Source organism: Lasioglossum baleicum, chromosome 5, assembly GCF_051020765.1.
Source record: "Lasioglossum baleicum chromosome 5, iyLasBale1, whole genome shotgun sequence".
Taxonomy (NCBI): Eukaryota; Metazoa; Arthropoda; class Insecta; order Hymenoptera; family Halictidae; genus Lasioglossum; species Lasioglossum baleicum.
In genome coordinates, this window is record NC_134933.1 from 15,908,551 (window position 1) to 15,932,235 (window position 23,685).

The window sequence follows — 23,685 nt, forward strand, 5'->3', positions numbered from 1 at the left end:
CTATAATTCTGCCTGATTTTTTTTTCAACTTGTGCAAAGACTATGAAAAAATCAATACGATTATACAGAGTGTTAGAGTCTGCAATAATGCGATTTATAAATTATATAAATGTATAAATTATATACGCTCTCTCTCTCTGAAAATTTCATTGAAATTGGTTCATTGGTTTACGAGCTATAAACGATCGATTTTTTATTTTTGCATGTAACATTGTAAATTATAATTTTTGGAAAATCTTTTCGCATATCATTTCGTAAACCAATGCTTCGAATTGATTATGAAAAATCAGGTTGTTCGGTACAATTATAAAAAAGTTATTCTATTTCAAAGGACGTACGAATACTTTTTACACTCACTAAGTCACTCGCGAGATAACCAAGGTGTACGCGAAACTGCAAGTGAAATTCCTCGTGTTCGCAGGTGGCGTGGGTGCACGTGGGCCGTCAGTTGTTGCTCACTATTCACACGCACGTGGTCGTGAAGATACCACGGTTTAAGGTGTCCCACGACAACCAGAAGACCTGGCTGCTTCACATAAGCAGCGTGCAGCAAGACGACCGGGGTTACTACATGTGTCAAGTGAACACGGTGCCCATGATAAGCCAGGTCGGCTTCCTTCAAGTCGTCGGTAAGCATATTTAATCTTGTTTCGACGGCTTAAGCCCAACCAACCGCGCAGCCAATTATTAAACTTCGCGCGCGGCGAGAGACCGTTAAGTGCCTTAACGAAAATCCACCTTAAAGGGAGTGTTACCCAAGAAACTTGCTCGACGTCCGACAGTCGAATCTTCCTTCGACATTCCATTACTGAAATCATCTCGTCAAACTATCTCTTCCAGCGAGTTTCTTAATTCGCCATTAGATCACGGTTCTTCATACAGGACGCAAGAGTTAATCATTTAATTACGTTGAAATATTCTTTGGTTTCTGCAGTATTTTACCGTTTTGTATTTCACCAAGATTATCATGAAAACAGAGAAAAATCTATTCATCACTTACATTCAATTCTGCCCAACATTGTTCATTTTCGTATTCACATTTTTGCCATTATTCTTCGTGTATCGCGTCATTAATCAATTCGAAGTATTTTGCCACAACTGGCTTTGTTATTGAATTCATTTGTAATATTTGATATTTCGCGTGTAGCTCGATACGCACACAACCCTCACGGTTTTCGATGAAATGGGATCCGGTATTAATTAATCCCTTACATTACTTGTATTGTATTACATGTACAACATAATTAATAACTAGTTTAGCAGATATCGAACAGGCATTTTTTCTTAGTTTACCTTTCTTTCTCACAAACATTCTAATAAATTACGACTTCATCTTTGATTAATCTTTACGGACTGTGTGGATTAAACATAACTGCGACTTTTAATGCAATCTTAAATAAAACGGTCTATTAAAGAAATTCTTAGAAAAACATTTGTTCAATTTTATGTACTGCAAGACACAAAAATCAAACATTTAATTAGATATGTATTAATAGTGCCAACACATCGTGCATAGATTTTTCTATTCAGACGATACTATCGTAAAGCGACAGAACGTCGTCGTGTGGTTAGCATCGGAAACAAAAGAGAACGACGCTCGTCGTTTGAAAGCGGATTTTTGTATAGTCTTGAAACTCCGGTTTCAGAAAGTAGTTCTTGCCAAAATATTTGACGCGCGGTTTTACGGAGCGAGCACGTTCACCGTACGGTCTTGAAAGCTGTTCGCGCGTACTTTCCACGTCGATTTTCGTCACGTTCTAGACGGTTTATGAAACGGTTTTCAATTTCGACGGCACAGTATCCCCGTTCTCGTTGTTCTGTTTCAAGTGCCGCCGAACATATTGGACTCGCTGTCTAGCGAGAGCTCGGTGGCGGTCCGGGAGAATCAGGACATCACTCTGACGTGCAAAGCGGACGGATACCCGTCACCGAAATTAATGTGGAAGCGGGAGGATGGCCAGAGTATAAGCATCAATCGACAGGAGAAAGGTGAGTCTCGATTGTTCCTGCTTTTACAGTCGACGTGCGGCCGGATCAACCGCGGAAAGTCGGTTTTAATCGGACGCCCGACACTATTCTCCATCCCTTGCCGGTGTTCGTGAAAACACGCGATCGGCATAGACGATTATCCGGTTTACTTTCGCAATTTATAAGCACTACCACGAATTCCATCCGTCGCGCTTCGAATTCTCTTTGGCCATAGCAGACTAAGATTGGTCCAGCGGCCCCACCCACAATTTTTATTGATATTATGTGGAAAACAATGGTTTTAGGCTAGTTTTAGGTTGAAAGATACGGATGAAAGATAAGGATGATACGAGGGTAAATACCCTTAAATGTATCATTTTTTTTCTCGGTTGTTAATTAAGATATTCGGATAAAAAGAAAACGAAAATACTCGAACTTACCTCCTTCGTATCATATATTTTTTTCACCATCGTGATCAAATTATTAAGGGTAGAAAAAATCATTTAATTTTTTATGGGTGGGAATTGCAAGCAACCCTTCGTGTGACCACTTCCAAAAAATTCAAGAACAATGTTCAGTTGCTTATCTAACGTATAAAAAAGTTTCAAGATGGTCGGATTGGTGGAACATAGTTAAATATTGAAAAACAAATAAAATTACGTCATTATAATGGTATAATGTACAGTGCAGTGTGTTTCTGATCAAGATATTAAGTCCCTTCTTGATCAATTATTTCTTTTTAAACGCGACGCATAACATTATATAAGTAGTATATATACAGGGTGTCTCAGACCATCCCTATCACCCATTAATAATCTAGAAAATAGGTTATTTTCAAAAATTCAAAGTGTTTCTTTTATGAATCAGATGCGCTGTATCAAATGGTGATATTTTTAACTTCCAGTTTCGGCCGGAAATAGGTGATTGAGGCCGGAAGTTACATTTTTCAAATGGAACATGATATTCTTTATTACGGATTCGGATTCTATGCGAATTTTCTTGGTTTTCACGTTTAACCAATACCCCTCTCGTATTTGATTATTTTTTCTGGTCGAATCGTCACACCGGAGGAAAGAATTTTTATGCGGAACGGCTCGCTTTGAACAACCGTGAACAGATGTAATCCCTGTTAAGATTCTGAATAATAACGATACACGTCAATTAATATTTCGTTCCCTTTATAACTCCCCCGCGTTTCAGCTGGCTGGCCATCGGTCAATTTTTCCAATTAGCAAAAATCGAACGAGACGTCGGGGACAGGCGCGCGCGTATTCACCGTTCTGTGCATCGCGTAACATTTTATAAAATTTGCACGGCTGCGTCCTCATTAGAGGATCGTCGGGACTGTTTCCGCCCCCGTATAGAATACGAAGTATCATGGATGTTAATAACAGTAACGAACACTTCAATACCGAACAAGTGTATCGATCCTCGGCGATCAGACGTTCCAGGGTCTCGTTAATTAATTTTTGGACGGGCTAACAAAAACGCGAGGAAATGCCGTTTCCAAAATATCCTGTAAATCGTGATTCTTGTCTGATATTCATTGATAGAGGGGTTTTCATCGGTCACAGAAAAGGTAGAACAGCTTATTGAAATGCGCACGCGAAACACTGGACCATATAAAGCCACAAAGAATCGGACTATACTCGGTATCAGATAATTCACATGATTAATCCAATGGTATTCCAAATTTTCATTCGTTCCATTATCTCACTGTTAGTTCCAATAGAGATCCCCTTTGTTCCTAAAACAATATCATCGATCCGTGTTTCTTTAATCTCTTGCATTGTGGTTTTTTGATTTCGACATAAAAAGAAATAGAATTCCCCGTTGCATATTTTGACCACGTATTGTGGTGCGCAATACGTTCGTCCACAAAAATGCATGCGGAATGAAATTTTTCACAAAGACTCGCAGTAGATTCGGTAGAACCTCGATTGTCCAAACGGAACCATGTATGTTCGAGCATTATTACAGTTACAGTGCTTGATCCAATCTGTATTACTCCCTCTGTCCCATAATAATAGTAGCAGTTGATGAAATTAATTTGTCCCATAATAATAGCAGCAAAAGAAAATAAATATAGAACGCAACATTTATTATCAAAAAGCTAGATTACATTAAACAATAAATTAAAAATATTACTCCTAATTTTTATTTTGACTATATTCTGGATTCTTCAATAATTTCGTTACTTCATTTTAAACTTGTAGGTAGGATCCCTCGGCTGCGAAGCTTTTGAGCTTAAAATTATTGGAGTCATCGTTCTCCATTGCTTCCAGCATAACTTGATTTCTTTCATCTTACTTTTCAAATGGGTTGATATTTAACTGAAATCAAACAATTGATTTCGATCAGCGGATGAAATTAGAAAAATAGTTATAATTCGTAATAATTAGGTTAACCTAAAAATTGAAAGAATTGTGAAAACAAATTACAGACGTTATGAAACATTGATGTTGATTGAAGGCTTCGCAACTTTGCGCTACAACATAACCTGCAGCTGCATTCGCCAATAATTCCCGTTTAAATATACACGTGCTACTATTATTATGGGACAGAGAGGGAGTAACTTTTACAATAAATAGCGTTCCATACGAATCACCATAGATCGAGTTATATGGGTGTTGGGATAATAGAGACATCGGATATCGAAGGTTCGGATCAAATCGGGCTGTAACGAATAGATCGCCGAGCCGGATCGAACGGATTGTGCGTAGGAAAACGTGTGATTCGCCGTTGGAAATAATTCCGCTAACATCACCGGATGTCCTAGCGTTCCTTTGTTCCGTCCGCGATCGATGCCGCGAGTCAAACAATAAACGCGACACTGTTTCCGGTAATTTCTCTAATGCAGTGGGATACGTAAATCCATTCCGGCCGGTGTGTTATTAGTAATGCAGTAATTACTCGTTCGCATGGCGCGACCTCTTCGTGCCCGTCGCGTTTCACATCGAGTACAACGGAGTCCACGGACGCATTATTCCGCGAGAATCGTCCAAGGCCTCTTACCGCGGAAAAACGATTCTAATCTGACTAAGCGTGTCTCGGAATTGTTCGTATAATCTCGATTGAAAGGACCCCCTTAATCTGGCACCGAGGACTGATCCTGCTTAATAAGTCCGAGCCCTAGCCTCACTCTCTTCTCGTTCCCAGCCACTCGAATCTCCCAAATATCTACCTAAAAGTGTAACTCCCAGCTTCCTGCAACCGTGTTCGCAACGACGGCAGAGTGGCTCGCCGAGTTGATGCATGAATGGGGAGCAAAGTTGCATTTCTACCTTTATTTCCTCGGAAAATCAGGCGGGAACCGTGAATTTTTCGAATTGGTTTTCGAACCAAATTTATGCTAGAATCTTCAGATACGGAGCAACGGGTTTCCAATTTTCGTTTATTTTTAAAAATTCCAGAATAGGAATTATTGATGAAGGTGTAGGTATTTTTATGAAAGTCTTCTTCTAGGTGTTCAGGAATTTTTCCACTAAAAATATGCAGAGATCCGATAATAATGTTTTGTATCTATGAAAGAGGATTCCTTCGAACATTCTTCGTAATTTTTTTATTGAAGAAATATTTATTACTGACGAAGCTGTAGTCGTTCGTAGAGAGGTCCTGTGAGTCGCGTTTGCTATGTCCTCTCGATCCACAGAAATTGAATAATTAACAACAGCCTCGCTCGATGAAGAATCGCAGTTTCCCCATCGAGACGCAGGAGACGCTCTGAACGAGGGAGAAAAAATTCTGGCGTCTGTATAAATCCTGTATAATGGGATTTTCCAGGTGAGAGGATCGCAGCATATTTCGATTCCTCGCCGGACTGAAATGAAATGCAAAGAACCCGCAGGATGTGTTTAACGTTCCCATCGACTCGGCGATAAACTTCGATCGCTGTAGGACAGAGTGCGGACTGCATGAGACCGGTCGGAAAATTGGCCGACGGTTGCAGATGGCTCGGTAATAAAGCACGATAAACTGTATAAGTCTCTCTCCCCACGCCGACGCATTATTAGGAATGCAATTAGCCATTCTCCCTCTCGATTCTCCCTATTACCATTTCACGAAGATCCACTTCTATCTCTCGACGTTCCTTTGCTCCTCCCTCTCCCTCTCTGTCTGTTCGATTCTCGCGATCCACGGGAGGGCCGGCAGATAAAAATAACTTGACTGGGATCGTATCAATTTCTCTTTAATTGAAATTTTAAATTACTTCCCGACGGGGTTCCCCCGAATCGTATTTATTTCGAACGATATAGAACAGTTTATCGTCCCGTTCGCGCATCCCCGTTGTTTCGTCTGGCTCCCAGACATTTCGTTGGAACTCCCCGAAACTTGAACACGCTTGATTGTTTCGATGCGTGCTACGAGACAGACGAAATCCAGATATCTTGGCTCACAGTCAAACCGTAAAGTTTCTCCTGTCGGAAATTGCGGCATAAATCAATACGTCAGTTTACACTAGACTGCCGGTCTTCTCTGTACGTTTTCGGCTCGGGTTTTGAAGCTCAAAAAAATGGTGTCACGTCTACGATAAATGCAAACGAACCTCCCTGAGGCTTTTGCGTTTATAGTCTTCGTGTCTTATAATCTTAGTGTCTTCAAACTCTTCTCTGACGGAAAGAAAATAATGTCAGTGTTCCATAAATGACAAAGGTAATTAATGGACTGCGGATTTTGTGTATTCTTATGTAATTAAAACTGCGACTAACAATTAGAAGAGTTCACTTCTGTTTCTCTCAATCGATTTTTGGAACATTTTTATCTCGTAGAAAGATTTGCAATGCACTAATTCAAGATCGGAACTGGACATTAGAACCATTTTATCGAACCGGACACTTCGGAGTTTCTTCAAGCGACAAAAGAGAAACACAACCAGGAGCTTTGGCATAAACACACGAGTCCATTAATTTTTAGCGAACTTATAACAGGTTTTTCAATAAGGACATAACAACTTTAAGTTTAAATAAAACACAGAAAAATTGAAATATCGGGCTGAAATTGATTAGAGTTGTAGTACACATGTTACAATTATGTATGGAATTCGATGTCGTTCGTATGACCTCCACGGGCACGATGGCAGCAATCGATTCTTTGAATCCAATTTTCAACTACATACTCTCCCATACATATCAGCCGGAATGTTGGTAATTTCGTGTTCAATATTGTTCCTGAGATCGTCTAACGTCGTTGGACGGTTGGTCTAAACTTTCGACTCAAGGTAACCCCACAAGAAAAAATCCAACGGCGTTAGACGATCTCAGGAACAATATTGAACTCGAAATTACCAACATTCCGGCTGATATGTGTGGAAGAGTAGTTGAAAATTGGGTTCAAAGAATCGATTGCTGCCGTCGTGCCCGTGCAGGTCATATGAACGACATCGAATTCCACACATAATTGTAACATGTTTACTACAACTCTAATAAATTTCAGTTTTATTTAAACTTAAAGTTGTTATGTCCTTATTGAAAAACCTTTTAGCTGTCGCAGTTTCACACGTACACCCGTTACATCTCTCTCTTCACTTCGTGCATCGTGTTCGTTCTATGGACTCACCTTTCCAGGCGAGACTCTCCGATTTACCGCGTGTCGAGGCAGCTTCGCGCGGAAAATCTGCGAGTGTACGCTCGCCGGCAAGCAGCCGCGAAGGTCTCAACGTAAATCTGTGGGTAAGTTAGGGATTCTGGACCGGTGTTATCTCGTGATCCGCGTGGTTGTCGACTTTACACGTCGGTGTTCGAGTCCCGATGGCTCGGGCTCGGAATTGCACACGATCCGTGAGAAAATTCCCGATGGGCTCGTCGCCCGCGAGCTAATGCAATGAACCGCGATAAACTATACCGGGCTTCGCATATACACCCCCGTCCCCCACACTTTCGCCCTATCGCTATCATCCTTTCGTTGCCGTGTTATTAATGCAATTGCGCGTTCCCACGAACGTGACTGTTGAACGTGCGCGATGCATTTTCCCCGAATGCACAATGCAATCGGGCGACGGGACGTACTCGCAACGTGCGCTTTCTTCTACGACGAAGACGAACGTTCGCTTTCTGCTCCTGAACACCGGGAGTTTCACTTTTGACTGGCAGCACTTTGTATTTATCCAATCGTCAGTATTCATCAAGTAGCGATATCTTGTTTCGACTCTTTGAATAATTTTAAAAAATTCTGAAGTCCTTTTTTGTAGTTTCAAATTTGATGTGCAGGTACATTTAACAAAAGAATAGAATAAAGGAAAGGATGAACATTCCTGAGTACCGCGCGGATTAAAGCGTGCAGTTAAATGGACGCGGTATCGTTCGAGGATCTATTGTGTAACTGTTACACGAGGGTTAAAAATGATGGAAGAACAATTAGAGGACGCGGTGATCGATGGTTTTCTGGATAAACATTTCGCCGTTGCGCTCAAATGTTGGTAGAGTAATCAACGATTTTATCGTCAGACCGGTGCTCTAATGAATAAGGTTAATAACCTGGAGAGAGTAAATAGCTGGGCAGTAATTACATCCGAAGGAAGAAACGCTGCTCCGAAAATTGAAAACGATCGAGTCGAACGATCAAATATACAACGATAATTCCGATTTCTTCGTGCAGAGGGTGCTAGAGAGGGAGAGAGAGAGAAGCGCAAAGTGGATTAGCCGAGTCAGATTTCCGCGAAGAAAACGATTCAAAGGAAGCGGCGTCCAAGAGCTTTTTACTCGAGCTATCTGCTTCTTAAATATTGTAGAGATTAATCTACTCGGGAACTGCCGGCGCGGTGCTCGTGGAACGTGGCCGCCTGTCAGTGGTCCGGAGGGCTTGTGGTGGGGGCAATCGGTGGGCGGAGCCGCGAGCGGGCCAGTGGCGGAGGCACGAGAATTATGCGTACACATGACGGCCATGAAATATTCACGGGACTCTGAGGATCCGCGATTCTCTGATGAGATTACACGCCGCCTCCCAAACAGGCTCCCTCGCAGCTGTTTTAAGCACGAAACCGGCTATTTTTCACGACTGGAATAATCTGCTCGATGAAAATTAGAATTCCGCGCGTCTCCCTGGGCCCCAGCATCATAACGATTCTCACTAGCCTCCAATTATTCAGAAGCATTCAAAATAACATTGTTCTAGAGAATTACTGAAATTATAAACACGTTTTCGTGAGCAATTTTCGCATCAACTTCTGTACGAAAGCGCATAATGTCATTATTAACCCCACCAGTATACACTCATATTTATTACTCGGTAGTTCTAGTGTTAATACTTTTCCTTACGGGCACTGACTCTCAATATTTTTCTGAAATTTTTTATAGATTCTTATTAAAAAATAGAGAAATTGTCACGCATTTCTACTTTCTTGACTACAATCTTATCGAGTGTCGGAAAAAGTCGTGTCTACTAACGCAAGGGCTAAAAATATTCATTGGAAAAATAGTACCCAAAGAAATCATCGGAAGAATCGGCTGAGCAAATATAAGAGTAAAATCGCTGTGGAAAAACAAAATCTACATACGTTCTCGATATAAGTCAAAGGTGGGATCCTCAACTGGTTCGGTGACGAGTCCCGCACTAAAAGTGCTGAACCGTGCTTAAACACGACCCTGGCTAATGTGTCGATGCATTTGTAATCAGCCTGTCGAGATTGGTTTCTAAAAATGGCGCGGATAGGTCAGAAAGTAAAAATGGAGTCTCGTGATCGATGGGACGAAGGGAGAAGACAGAGAGCGGATGGCTCCGAGCGACGAAACTTCGGCAATGTGCAGCAAAAAGCCCGATGTTTCGCGGAACGGAGAGCTCGTCGAACTTTTTTACAATGTTCTAAATGTCCGGTGTAATCTACTTAAAAGTTTAATGTGCCCCAAAGGGTGCGCGCCCAGCGCGGCGCCCGGAGCCCGAGCAGTAATTCCGCGGGCCAAGTTGCCCGACTTTCGTGAGTCCTCGAGGACTCTGTGTCATCATAAAACTAGATGGATTAAAACCGGTCGCCGGTATAGATCGGACGGTCCTACGGGGAACCGGTCGGACGTCCCAGTGTCCGGACATCGGAGCATTTGGATGTCAGGATGTCCCAGGTGGCACGGACATTAGCTCGCTAACGTTGGCAACGTGCACGTGAACCGACCGCCGCGCCGCACTGCTAGGATGACGGAGCTGCTGTGGTTTTAGCCGCCGATGAGCCGACGCGACGCGACAGTTCCGTGCAAACAGCCTAAATGCGCTAGAAAGTCTCTTCTAGGTCGAAGTGGAAAAGGAACATTTTATACAGACAGCGAGATCGATATTTCGACTACAGTTATTATGATGGATGCAATATTTTTTTAATTTATTTTTAATTATTGTCTAGACGTAGTACAGAAAAGGCTCTTCTTATCAAAGTAGAAAAGGAACGTTTTATTCAGACAGCGAGTTGGCCAATCACTTCTCTTATTAGAAAAAATTAATTTGTCTCACAAATCATCCTCACGATTTGACTTATCTACAAATATTTTGACTAATTAATTACGTAGTACAGTGGAAGGCTCTTCTTATCAAAGTAGAAAAGGAACGTTTTATTCAGACAGCGAGTTGGGCAATCACTTCTCTTATTAGAAAAAATTAATTTGTCTCACAAATCATCCTCACGATTTGACTTCTCTACAAATATTTTGACTAATTAATTGCGTAGTACAGTGGAAGGCTCTTCTTATCAAAGTAGAAAAGGAACGTTTTATTCAGACAGCGAGTTGGCCAATCACTTCTCTTATTAGAAAAAATTAATTTGTCTCACAAATCATCCTCACGATTTGACTTGTCTACAAATATTTTGACTGATTATTTACGAGACATTTCTACTCTCCGAGATAAAGGAAACACCCTGTGTAATTCCAAGCGTAAACTGATTTTTTCCGAAGACAAGCGCAAGCCTAAAAGCTCAGTGACGTTCTCGAGCCCCTGCAGCTTTCGCCTCCGATAGGTGCTTGTTCGACGTTGAATACGCAATCCTCTTATAACGCGGAAGTTCAGCTATTCCTGGACAACTCCTACCGATCGGCTCTCTCGTAGGCGTGCGAGCCCGCGAAAACCTCCAGTATTTCCCTTTTTATAGAGAATACCTGACGACCGACCACGTAAAACCCCGAATAGCCATTTTTATTATTCCCATCGAAATATACAAGCTCGACGAATAATCCTCGATGGTGGTAAACACGGTTTTTTATTCTTTGTTTTACTGCACCGCCGGTAATCACTTTTATTCCGACAGAAATATCGAACGAAAACCGAGAGCCGCCCACAGGGCAGGCGGCTGCCATTCAAAATTTTTTCAAAATCGAACGGGTCGACGCGACGTTTCGCCCGGAAAGTCACCAAGAAGTATCCTGTTTCATACGCTGCTCCTTTTTGAGGAATAACCTCTGCTTTATATTTGCCAATTAATCTCTTTCTTCAATAATAAGTAATTCTTTTCCAATAGTAATATAACTATTAGATAACAGTCTGTATATTTTCTTATGTACAAAGGATAAATAAAATATCATTTAACCTTCACCCTTTACTCAGAAATAGTTGCATAAACGATCCTAATGTCTCATCTAGTTCTGCTTTCCCCTTAGAATCAACAAATTATGAAATACAAAACTGTGTAAACATTTTAAGAATTCAATCATTTTAACTGTATTACTTTCACGTCATTAAATTGATCGGAAAACGAAATAAACGTCTACGTAGTTCCTGTGTCTTGCAATTAATACAGACAATGTTTATTTCGCATAAAAATCCGGAGTCCATTAATATAATTATTATTTCATATGAAACTTCCTTACAAATTGACTAACGTTTCGAACTTGTTCTACTTCAGTCTAATAAAAAGGATTGGTCGTAAGAGGGATATTCTTCATTCTTCTTGACCATAAAAATGGGTTAATGTCTCCGTCAGTTTCATTGGGGAAGTAGCATATGTACTGTCGCGTCCCGTCGAGTTTCTCGGACCACAGGAAAGCCGAGCGGTTTCCGTACAAGTTTCGTCGGCCATCATCAGAAGTAGCTTTCGCCGGGAAACGGCTGGTTCCTCGTACGGAAATAAACGACGGTCATTCGAGCGAGGCCGATAAAACATTCGGGGTCCCCTTCCTGTTTATGGCTCGGCCGAAAATCCCGGGGGCAGAAGAGACGCGCGTTGCTCTCTCGCGCTGTCCATCTGATTCGGTTAATTCCACGGGATGGCGGTCGCCGATTTCTCGAACGACGACGGGGAGATACGGCTTCCTGTATTATCTGGAAAGAGGTCTCGGAGTCAGCGAAGGTTCCGGCGGCGGCGGCGGCGGCGGCTGCGGAATCTCCACGCTCCGCTTCGAATTCCGGCAACGATCGGATCCCGATCCCACGTAATCTTCCAGATGGACGATTCAGTTCAACGGTGTTTACTTGCACGAAACAGGATGGCGTTGAATTTCCGATAATCCGAGCCCACCCTACCAACACAAGTTACGAGCTTCTTCCCCAACGTCGTCGTCGTCGTCGTCCGGATATGCTGTCTCGATTCCTTTTTCATCGCGTCTACCACCCTCTGCCATCCGAAAGACAGCATCGTCGACAACGGTCTCGAAATTCTAGCCGTCAATCGACGGTTTACTCTTCTTTTACTAATTGGCCTATTCTCGCGATCGCACAGTAGGCGAAAATGCCAATCTAGCGGGTTAAAACTAATTTCAGCGAGACAAAAGTACAAGAAATTCGAAATCCATCAATGTATTGGCAAGGAAAGCCATTCATGAGTATATTTTGTGCAGCTATATTCAGTGGTCTACACTTGTCGCGTTTCCATGCTAGTGAGAGACAACATGATAAATTTGACGTTTTGTAACAGTTTATAATTTTTTTGCTCTGTAACTGTTTAGTGAATCCTAATAAACTTCGAACATAATTAATTACATAATTTTTACTACATATAAGAAAAAACTGGAGTTTCTAGTTTCGTTTTTTCAAGGTTTAAATAGGGTTTGAAGTGGAATTTTATGAATTCTCCATAAACGGTGCAGTGAATCGAACCCAAACTTTGGTAATTGCGTTAATTATATCTTGTCAAATTTTCAAAAATTTTATTGCCTTTTTATATACCTCCAGAACATCCTTAAAGCCCTAGTAAAGTAATTGGAATCGTCTTGACGTTAGCTGTAGTTATATGTAATAAAAAATACTTAGTGGCATTGAAAAAATTTAGGTGATCATAAGCATTTATTAAACTGTGCGACAGCCGCCCACGACAGCCGTGATAAAATCTCATAATTTGGCAAAAATGCTTTTTAGCGTTTCGCATAGCTTATGATTCCAGCTTTTAATTCAGATAAAAATTAATAGTGTATAAAGTGGAATAATGTGTTAAAAGTCTAGTTGAAGTTCGGTATAGAGATAAAATGACATGTTAATTATTATGAAGGTTTAAATGGTTAACGAAACATAATGTGGCCAATTTGCAAATGTATCTTCGCCGTATAAGAGGTTCCAAAATTTGTACCCTACGCTTCGGAGATCCGGAGAGAACTGATCAAGAAATGGGAACAAATATTTCCGCTATTTTCGAGCAAGTGTCGAACGGATGCGAAGAGGTCCCACGGAATCGCGGATGATCACATGGTAATTTGGCTCCTCATGGCAGTGACGAGTCGTTCGATGTCGGAAGTTGCGGGGTAACATAACGGGCGCAGTCCAGGCGACGCTTTTTCACGGGAGCGAGCTTTCAGCGGGAGCTTTTGAGCCCGGTTCGAGGTAAATCTGTTGACAGCGGCCGACGCGGCGAGGCTTCCGCCGGGCAAAGGCAGGTTTACCAGCTAGCGGACAAAGTTGAAAGGGTTCCCAGTCGATAGAGCGATTTGGCAGTAGGAGAGAAAGGGAAAGGGAGAGAGAGAGAGCCGCGCAGTCGTCGGGCCGTCCGCAGCTGTGTCTTCATTCATCGCGTCGTCGTCCCGGCCGTCGCGCCGCGCCGGAGAGCTTTGACGGTACCCCGGTTGAAAAAAGCTCACTGGCAAACACGCCAGACGATTTTAAATTTCTTTCGCGACGTGTCTCTCTGTCCCCCTGCCCACCCTCCGACCCATTCTCCGCGTATTTACGCTTTTCCTCCGCGCGCTTTGCGGAAAGCGGCTCGCTTTAATTAGCAGAAATTAGCAGAAGACGAGAAAGTGGAGGGTCTCCTCGCTCGCGTACACCTCGCGAAAAGATGATCCGCTTCTACAACTTCTGATTTCCTTTCAAAAAGTCCTAGATCCTATACTAGTGATAAAAGTCCCTGAAATTATATCGTGTGTGGTATTATTTGAATCAGAAAAAATGCCACATATATATTGGCGAAAGTTTCATTAAAAAATAATGAAAAATGAACAATTCTATCATTGCCGTTACATTGTGAGAACTCGCAGACCTTTAAACTGTGCCGGCGGCGGCACGCTTCGGCCACGCGATGCGTATTACATTCTGTCCTTCTCTATGTTCGGGCTTTCGATGGAAGTCTGGGCGTGGTCAGCGCGGTAGACGCGTCATAAAAAAATAGTGTCCCTGCACCATCGCCGTCCGTGCAGAACACGGCCGTTGGACACCGACTGAAGAATTACTGTAGTGGATTCCGTAATCAGTTTTTCAATATTCCTCAGTCAGTATAGGGTGCAGGTGTCGGGTCCAGGGGTTAATTGTAAATAGAAAAGTCACATTTTCGATTGAGATCGCGCCAATCGAGATACCCGCGGACCATCGAGTCCCTTGTTCCTTCGACTTGAATGGCCACTCGTCCTGCAGCATTCGCCGCGAGGCTTTCCTCGAGCCTCTACTCGAGCCCCAGCACGCTTCGGGTTTCTTCCGATGGATCCCCATTGTCCCAGGACGTCTTCGCGAACAAGATCGAGATCCTATTGTCACGTCAAGTGCCAGCATCGGAACGAGCCCACCCTGACCGAAGATTTTTAATCTCTTCGCGATTGTTAACCTCTAATCACGATCTATTTTGATACAGAATTACAAACATTCCATCTAAATTGTAATCTTGTAGCCAGTTGAAATCATTAGTTATTCGTCTGTGGATTCGATGCATTCATGACCAAAATGACCAGCTGAAATTCTAAACAATTGCGTGGCGACTGTTCCTGGCGTTTGCCTCAGATTTTCGAAAGACCGTCAAGCGTGTGAAGAAGTGGATCGAACGATCTAGTGCGCAAAGTGTTAGAGCACTCTTCATCTCGATTCGGTTTCGAGATGAAACTTAAACACTGCGAGCGGTCAGGAATTTATAAAGTGGCCGATGAAGATTGAATTCCGACTTGGTCCACGTTTGTCCTCGTCCCGGAGAAAGTAATTAATGCGATCTGCTGGCAACACGCCGCTTACCCGTGGCCCCGCTAAACGCAAACAAAAGTTCTTTCATTCCCTTAATTCACCGGTCGCGCAACTTTCGAGAACGTCCGCTGGCGCAGATGTAAGATAACTCGGCAATTATTCACCGGCGTGGCACTGGCGTAGCATAACGTGTCACAACATTTGAAACAATCGAGGGTATGGAGACCGGACTCGTTTCGGTATAGTCAAAGCACCATTAGCTCCCGAGCTCGGAGCCGCGGACCACTTCATTAATTATCAAGCTTACCGGCAATTGACCATCCTTCTCTTATTCGACGAGATTATGCCGGTCGAATGCCGGCGTCCTTTGACCGGGACCCTTAGCTCACACGCTGATTCCCAGACACCACGCGAAAATTGCCTCCTATTTGGACGATTAGCCTGAATTCTGCCAATTATCGTTAATGATCGGGCCGTGAATGTCCGTTTCATTTGCTGATCCCGCGCAATCCGTTTGCCAGTTTGTCAACGGAGACCGAGCCGTGAAACGGTGCACTTCAACCGGCTCTTTGGAGGATCTTGTTTATGCTGCTGAATGCTCCTGAATGCTCGCAGTCCGCTTAGACTTACCGGACCACATAATTTTTCGGGATTTGCGCCTGTTTGACGGTTACGTGCTTCGATGTCCTTAAATGGCATGATCGAAACTATCCTGCGCTCCGAATATCAAATATTTATCAATGTTCACGATACAAGTTCTACTTCAGCCAAAAGTAGGCTAATCTACGTATGAAATAGTCTGGGCATGTAGCAAGTCGTCTATTGTATTAAAAACATATTTGAACGGAAACCGTTGCGGATATCGTCTACTTTTCTACTGATTTACGCAGGAATATCCTCGGGAAGTTAAAACCAAATTTCTAAATCAAGAGAATTGTTCTCCTGCAGCATTTGATGAAGCTAATGTATATCTGACGCAAGTTGTAGAAAGTCTTACACTATTAAGAATGAACTTGAATAAAAATTGTCGCAGATATCGTCTGCTTTTCTACTGATTTACGTAGGAATATCCTCAGGGACTTTTAAAACGAAATTTCTAAACCAAAAGAATTGTTCTACTACAGCATTTGACGAAGCTAATGCATATCTGACGCAAGCTGGAATTGTAAAAAGTCTTACACTATTAAGAATAAACTTGAATAAAACTTGTCGCAGATATCGTCTACTTTTCTACTGATCTACACAGGAAATACTTCCACGTGTCTCTCAAGAGTGTCTAAGCCAAAAGGCTCGTTCTCCCGACATTCAATCATGCTAGTCCTAAATGAATCGGACAGATACAGGGTGGTCCATAATTCAACAATGCGACATTTCACATTCCTCGATTCATGATTACAGCCAACGAGACGAGAGCACGGTTCTGAAAAAGAAATGAAAAATAGCAGACACTCGGAAGTCGGCGTTTCCTGACAGCAAACCAGCGCGATAAATCCTAATAAACGTTCCGGCAGCAGCAGTTACGCGATTCAAAGTGATTCCGCGTAACAAGCGTGACAAACGGGTCTCCTGAAACCGTGACAGACCGCTTCCGTCCGCGGTCGGGCCCGGTAAACAGCGCCGTGGAAATCGAACAAAGTGAATTTATAGCGGAGAATTAAATAAACAACGGGACGAAAGAGCAATCGAATATCTGCGGGGCGCGTGCGCGCGCACGCGTTTGAGCACGTTCGCGTTCGTTGACCGACATCGTATGTACACACTGCGTAAACATCATAAGCGTCTACAGAGAGAGGTAACGTTGGCCGCGTCTACAAATATTGATTGTGCCGACTATTAACTATCAGGCGGGCGAATAACAATCACGATTTTTCCGGGCCGGGCCGTTTCCTCGCGGCTACAGTGAATTGGCCACGATATCGACGCGTGCAAGACCGATGACGTAGTCCTGCGTCATCCTAAATTCGTTAGATGAATAGTAGTGTCTTATTTAACACTGCTACAGAAAAATATTTTCGGAAAGTTATCGCATTTGGAGGGTGACATGAGTCTGTATGGATGAAGGTCGTCTCAAGGTCACGTTTTCGGGGATGTTAGGAACAGTAATGTCTATTTCAATGGAATTTTATGATTTTTTATTCACATTTTGGTAAAACAGTTCAATTGTGAAGGTCACTTAAGGGCAAATGATATGATTCCAGGACTAGATATTTCAAACACAAGAGGAAAAGACTCATACATCAATGTATTGATGATATCCCTATTATAAAAATAAATTGTATAATTTTTTTCGTGCAAATATAAATATTTTTCGTGCCATTAAAAATGAAGGAGATATTTAGGTGGCCTCCTTCAGCTGAGACACCCTGTATTGATGGAGGAGCACTAATCATTGTGGTTGTAAAAGATTAACGGTATTCAAACAATGAAGGACACCAATTGACATTTCCAATCAACACGGTTAGAAATTAAAATGTCAAGCCTCTAGCTCATCGGGAAGTTAGTTTAAAATCAATTGCAAAATTTGCCACCGAACAAACAGACAAACAAACAAACAAACAAGAAAGCGAGCTAATAAAAACGTGGTAAAATAAAAGACGCCAGTTTGAATATTTTCGTCGTTGTCATCCCGCGATCTCGATTGATCTAGAGGATCCACGATTTTCGACACCAACGTGTCCCGGGGAGCTCTCGCAGATTGTTTGGACGGCTAATTGGACGCGAAACCATCGGAAATTAGCGAACGAATCTATCCTCCTCTTCAATCGGCTCGAATTCGCCAAGCGCGTTCCTCGTTCTTTTTCGCGGCAGAGTTCTCTCAATATCTGACCCGCCGCGCGCGACACCCGCGATTTTCGCGCACGAGCTTTTCGTCCATCATTACGGAACTGCGACATTTAATTAAGCCCGGCCGTGGATGCCGCGATATTGCGACACGCGTCGCGACGCCCCGCTCTCCTCGCCGAGAGCAATATTGACACGATCGGAACGCACCAGCGGCATCGGTATTTATGCGCAAATACGAGCGTCGCGCAATAAATAGAATGAAGTATTATAGATATCGCCCGTGCCCGGATTAATCCCGCGCGCGTGTTTACACGCCTGCCGGCACGGCGCGGCGTTCTCTTCATTTTTTAAATGCATCTGCTTCTGGTCCTCGCTCCCCCCACCCCGCCGAAATTTTAGCGATTTCCGCCGCGGACAACGCGCGGCTCTCGCTAGTTTACAGTAATCGACGAGAATGGATAAACATTGCACGTATCATACGTTTACATTCCGTAAACACATCGGTCTCGCTTATAATTACGTGGTGGCTGATTTTATACATAATGCAGGCAGACGTTAATCGCGGTTCCCGATCAATTTCGCGAATGAATCTGTTTTTGCGGGAACCGAGCGCCTATTTAAACGCTACAGTATAAATCATGCTGTACACATTATAGAAAAAAAATTAAGCCACGAGTAATCCACCACGGTTTAATCGAGCTTCTATATTATTTACAAGCTAATTGAAAAGTTCAGCCGGATTGAAATGGAACAAATTGGAGCCACCCGTGTGATCGATTACAGTTCAGGGAAACAAGAGTATAAGAACAAACGGTACGTCGCGTAGAGAAACCGGCGCGGACAAACCGAAAGTCGATTGATCGACCGGCGAGCAAGAGGTGACGGGAACGTGTTCCGAATCGGATTTAATTTCCGCGAAACCATTAGCCGTTTCGAGCACTTGAAACTTGGACTTTTGAACGACGCGACGCTATGGCTCGCAAAGTGCCGGTTTCTACGGTTTGAACCCGGTCGACGGCCACTGACATGGAGATCCCAGCCCTCGATACATAACGAGCGGTGTTGTCCAACACCTAATATCGTTCGACGGGAGAGAACACGGGATGAAGTTTCGCGTATCGCGAGTTTACAGGATCGTTAAAAGTTTCGCAAACGACGCGAAATCGGGCCGGTGTAAGCGAACCGGGCCACCGGATGCTTCGACGCGACGCGATACCCCCACGGGACACCGTAAAACACCGATCTCGATACAATAAACCAGATCACCTTCTTGTTGCGTCGCTGCCGGCTCGACTTTTTACAAACTTCCGCTCTGAAGCCAGTTTTTCTTCGTCGCAAAACACTCCGATAAGTGCACCTGTATTCTGAGTTTATCTGTATTTGAACATCAGTTCGAACATTAGCTCTAGACTGCAGATGTTTATGGAATTTTCAATTTTTGGTAGACAAATTGGGTCTAGGAGGATAAGCATGGTCCGGCGACCCCACCCACAATTTTTATTATTGTGTGGAAAACAATGGCTTTAGGTTGAAAAATAACCCCCTAAAATTTGAAGTCGGTAACACTTTATATAAGGATGATATGAGGGAAAATACCCTTAACTGTATCATTTTTTTTCTTGGTTGTTAATTAAGATATTCAGATTTCCAAAAAACGAAAATACTCGAACTTACTTCCTTCATATCATATATTTTTTTCACAATTGTGATCAAATTATTAAGGGTAGAAAAAAATAATTTAATTCTTTAGGGGTGGGAATTGCGAGCAACCCATATCATCGTTAGCGATTTAAAATTTTAGGGGTTATCTTTCAACCTAAAATCATTGTTCTCCACACAATATCAATGAAAATTGTGGATCGCCCGCTGGACGATGCTTATCTAGACCCTTTGAAGAAAGCGGAATCACATGAAATCTTACTTTCAATGAAAACAGCACTTGTAGATCCAAAATACATAGAAATCGTACTAAATTGTATCAAATTTTATAATTACAGATTTTTTGAAAATTTTTGTAAGCCGTAAACGCATAAAGATCAGCATTGAGATCATAGCTTCTTTACGCAAAATAAAAATTATTTGCATCAACTGTAACTAGATCAATTAGACGAATTAATGAATTACAACAAACTCTCGACAGCGAGAACAGTTCATTTCCTTCCTTAACAGGTTTAATAAGTTGAAATAATAATGCTTTCATATTCTTTTAATGTTTTTACCGTTTCAAACGACGCCTGCTCATTTTTCCATAAATTCATTAAATCCGCTGTATAATTAAAATAAACAGGAACCGCACAGAAATTTCTTTCTCCCTTTATTCATTTTAATGAGCCGAAACGAATACATCGTCCATCGTGAATTTTTACAATTTGTCTATTGTTTGAAATTGCACCCATTTATTTCCGTTACAAATGCATAAAATCCGCAGTCTACTGATCACGTTCTTGTCGTGTTCCCACCGTATTCGCTCCTTGCAAAGGGTCGCAGGGCACGCAGTTTCCTCTGACCCGCGCAAGACTTCCCGTGTTCCGCGAAGAATATTTTGCACGCACGTAAGCAAGACAGACTGCAATGGCTCGAATACATGTTCGTAGTTCACTTCGCGCTTTATCGATTTTCTGACATGGTCCATTTAACATTCTCGAAAGCATATTTTCATTGGCAACCGATCCGTTTTTTATTCTCCGGTGCGCCATTGAATATTTATTTAGTTGCTTGTTTGTACGGCGGGATATGATACGATTTATAAATACAGTCGGTGTATAAAAGCGGCGGGATTAAGCTAGAAAAATATAAATTGTCGCGGCGTGTGCGTGAATCGAGAATCGAAACGCACGCGGAATACATGGGGACGACAATTCTGTTTGCAAAGAGCATTTTAAAGTTCCGCAGGGTTGGCACCGCGTCGAACGTATCGCACAAGTTTGCGTTGCAAAGCAAATACAAAATTAACGGGCAAATATTAGCGATATACAATTCGGCTTTTTGTTAAATACAATATTGCAAGTGGATCAGTAGAACGAGATCTTTGTTTCTGTCTCTGTGCTGTGCGGCGGCACTGAAAGCACGCATAGACCTATTCAATCTACAAAAAGGGCGAGTTTTTACATCGGAAAATAGATTGCACCACTCAAAGGCATCTCCAGCACACAATCAGTAGAAAACTCAATGATATCTGCAACGAACGTCAGTCAAACGCGTTCTCTAAACAACGAACCTCCTTTTACAAATTCAGTTCAGTTGCAATATAAATCCTGTGAATGCGTTTCACTAAAAAGTCAGATCGACCAATGCAGCCTCCAAAAGGCCTTCTCTTGCATGAGAAAATTGATCGAAGCAATCGGATGAATTTTAGTCGACTAAATTTTCGAAATTGCTTAGCTAGTTCTATTATGGAAATCGAATTCGTTCGACGCACAGATCGGCGCGATCGAAAAGGATGATTTTCCGTTTCGGGAAGCACGTGGAAACGCGCCTCATCGAATCAGTAGAGAAGCAGCGTATATATCCGCGGCGCGTCGGTAACCAGGTATTAGACTTGTGATGTAGATTTATTGAATTATCGGAGTTGCGTAGCAGAATCGGGAGGATGTTTTTATCAGGCCGATATATCGGGGCGGCGGGTACAAGTTCATTTCGCGATCGTTTCATCCCCCATTAATGTATTCGTCTATTGGTAGCAGGAGTATTTAGGCAGGTGGGTCGGTGGGCTCAAAGCGCGGCATGCAAATCGATACATCGAACCGGCCGCCGCTAATAGCCGTTGCGAAAGGAGAGAGTCCCTGTGAAATTTTTATGCCGCGTAACAGGCGGCCGTGTTCGCTCTCGCTGGCAAAAACTTCATTAACTATGGCAGCGAGCGAACCAGGAGGAATGTCGGTCGCGAGCCGACTTGTTATAGCACGGTTTTTACGAAATAATGCGATCGCCGGCGTATCGAGCAGTTGTTCGTTTCGTGGGAAACACGTGTCGCGCCGGAAATCAACGATAACGATTTTAAGGATGTTCTGGAGGTACAATGGGAGACAAAAGTACAAGAAATTAGAAATCCATCAATACATGGCAATGAAAGCCCCATTCACGAGTATATTTTGCATTAAACTTTTGCGAATACTGTACCCTCTGTAGCTATATCCAGTGGTCTACGCTTGTCGCGTTTCCATGCTAGTGAGAGACAACATGATAAATTTGACGTTTTGTAACAGTTTATCATTTTTTTGCTGTGTAACTGTTTAGTGAATCCTAATAAATTCTGAACATAATCAATTACATAATTTTTACCACATACAAAAAAAAGAACTGGAGTTTCTGGTTGCGTTTTTTCGAGGTTTCAACAGGGTTTGAAGTGGAATTTTATGAATTCTCCATAAGAAGACGTGTTAAAATGTGCAAACTATAAGTTGCTATAATTCTTAAACGGTGCAGTGGATCGAACCCAAACTTTGGTAATTCCATTAATTTAGTAAGAATTATATCTTGTTGAATTTTCAAAAATTTTGTTGCGTTTTTATATACCTCCAGAACATCCTTAAAAGACGGAACTTCGTCTCTGTGTCTGACCAAAGCCGCACTTCTTTCACTTACTGGCTGATAAACGATTCGCGTTGAATATTAACGACGACCTTTCATTTCAGCCACGTTCTCGTTCCACGATGGAACGACGCTTAAGATTCCGTCGAAGGATTCTCGGTCACGTCTGACCATGCACCGACCTCTCCACCACTTGCGCCGGGAACCACTCCGACTGAAAGCTCGTTCGCGTTTCCAATCAACGGCGCTCTGCATGCGTCCGATTCAAACTTGATTTACCGATTAATTATTGGCTCGGACGCGCGGCACCAACCTCCGCAAACTTCTCCGTACCTCCGATGCCACCGAAAATCGGATCGCTTTCGTATTCCTCGCTGGCCTTTCGCGTTTGAGCTTCCAAAGTGGACAGCGAACTTTGAAAATATTTTTTCGTACTCTTCCGAGCTTTATCGTGATGTGCTTTGATACAATTCATATTTAATATAACTTCGGAGAGTGGATTTGTTAATAGGCGTACTGATATAGAATTGTTTGTATTGATTCTAGAAAAGAATAGACGAGTTAAAGGTTCGTTCTTTCTTTAGTGATCTTATTGACATGTGAACAATATGTCGACATTTTTTCTTCAATTCTTTAAATCTGTTGTCTAGATATAACAGTTGATGTAGTGCTGGAAATATTTTTATAGAACTCTTTTGTCTCGAATGATTTTCTAATGAATCATTTACCGACGTATGTGTGACGTTTTTCTGATCAGAATGATACCAAACACGTGGGGATGGGATCAAGTTCAATATGTACTCACGAATTCGAGTCAATTTCAATAACCAAGTTTCATTTCATGGGCTTCGATTACTATTATACTTGAAAGCAATAATGTTTTAATGGTTATATTTGAAAAGTATTCATTTTATACAAACTGATATCGAACCTCGGTATGAGTACTTACAAGTTTCGAGAAGATATTTATAATTACTTATAATTACCATATTCTTGAAAGTTTCGAATCTGTTCGACCAAGATTCGTATATACTTGCAAGTATTATTTCCGTTTACCAAACACGATACAATTTGAATTTTATTTGGATTATATTCGATTAACATCGATTTATCCAAACAGTTCAA

At 42.3% G+C, this 23,685-nt stretch overlaps 2 protein-coding genes across 7 annotated transcripts in view; one reads left to right on the top strand and one right to left on the bottom strand.

Annotated features, from left to right (window-relative positions):
• Positions 1–23,685, top strand: part of LOC143209054 (lachesin) — a 417,332-nt gene that overhangs the window by 295,495 nt on the left and 98,152 nt on the right. For all 6 annotated transcript variants that reach the window (XM_076424212.1, XM_076424218.1, XM_076424213.1 and 3 more), the window contains 2 exons: positions 422–629; positions 1,828–1,989. In XM_076424212.1, coding sequence (XP_076280327.1) covers positions 422–629; positions 1,828–1,989 — 370 coding nt within the window. The remainder of the gene's footprint in view (positions 1–421; positions 630–1,827; positions 1,990–23,685) is intronic.
• Fuctc (alpha-(1,3)-fucosyltransferase C) overlaps positions 1–23,685 on the bottom strand; it is a 91,983-nt gene that overhangs the window by 50,196 nt on the left and 18,102 nt on the right. The gene's annotated exons all lie outside the window — the stretch shown is intronic.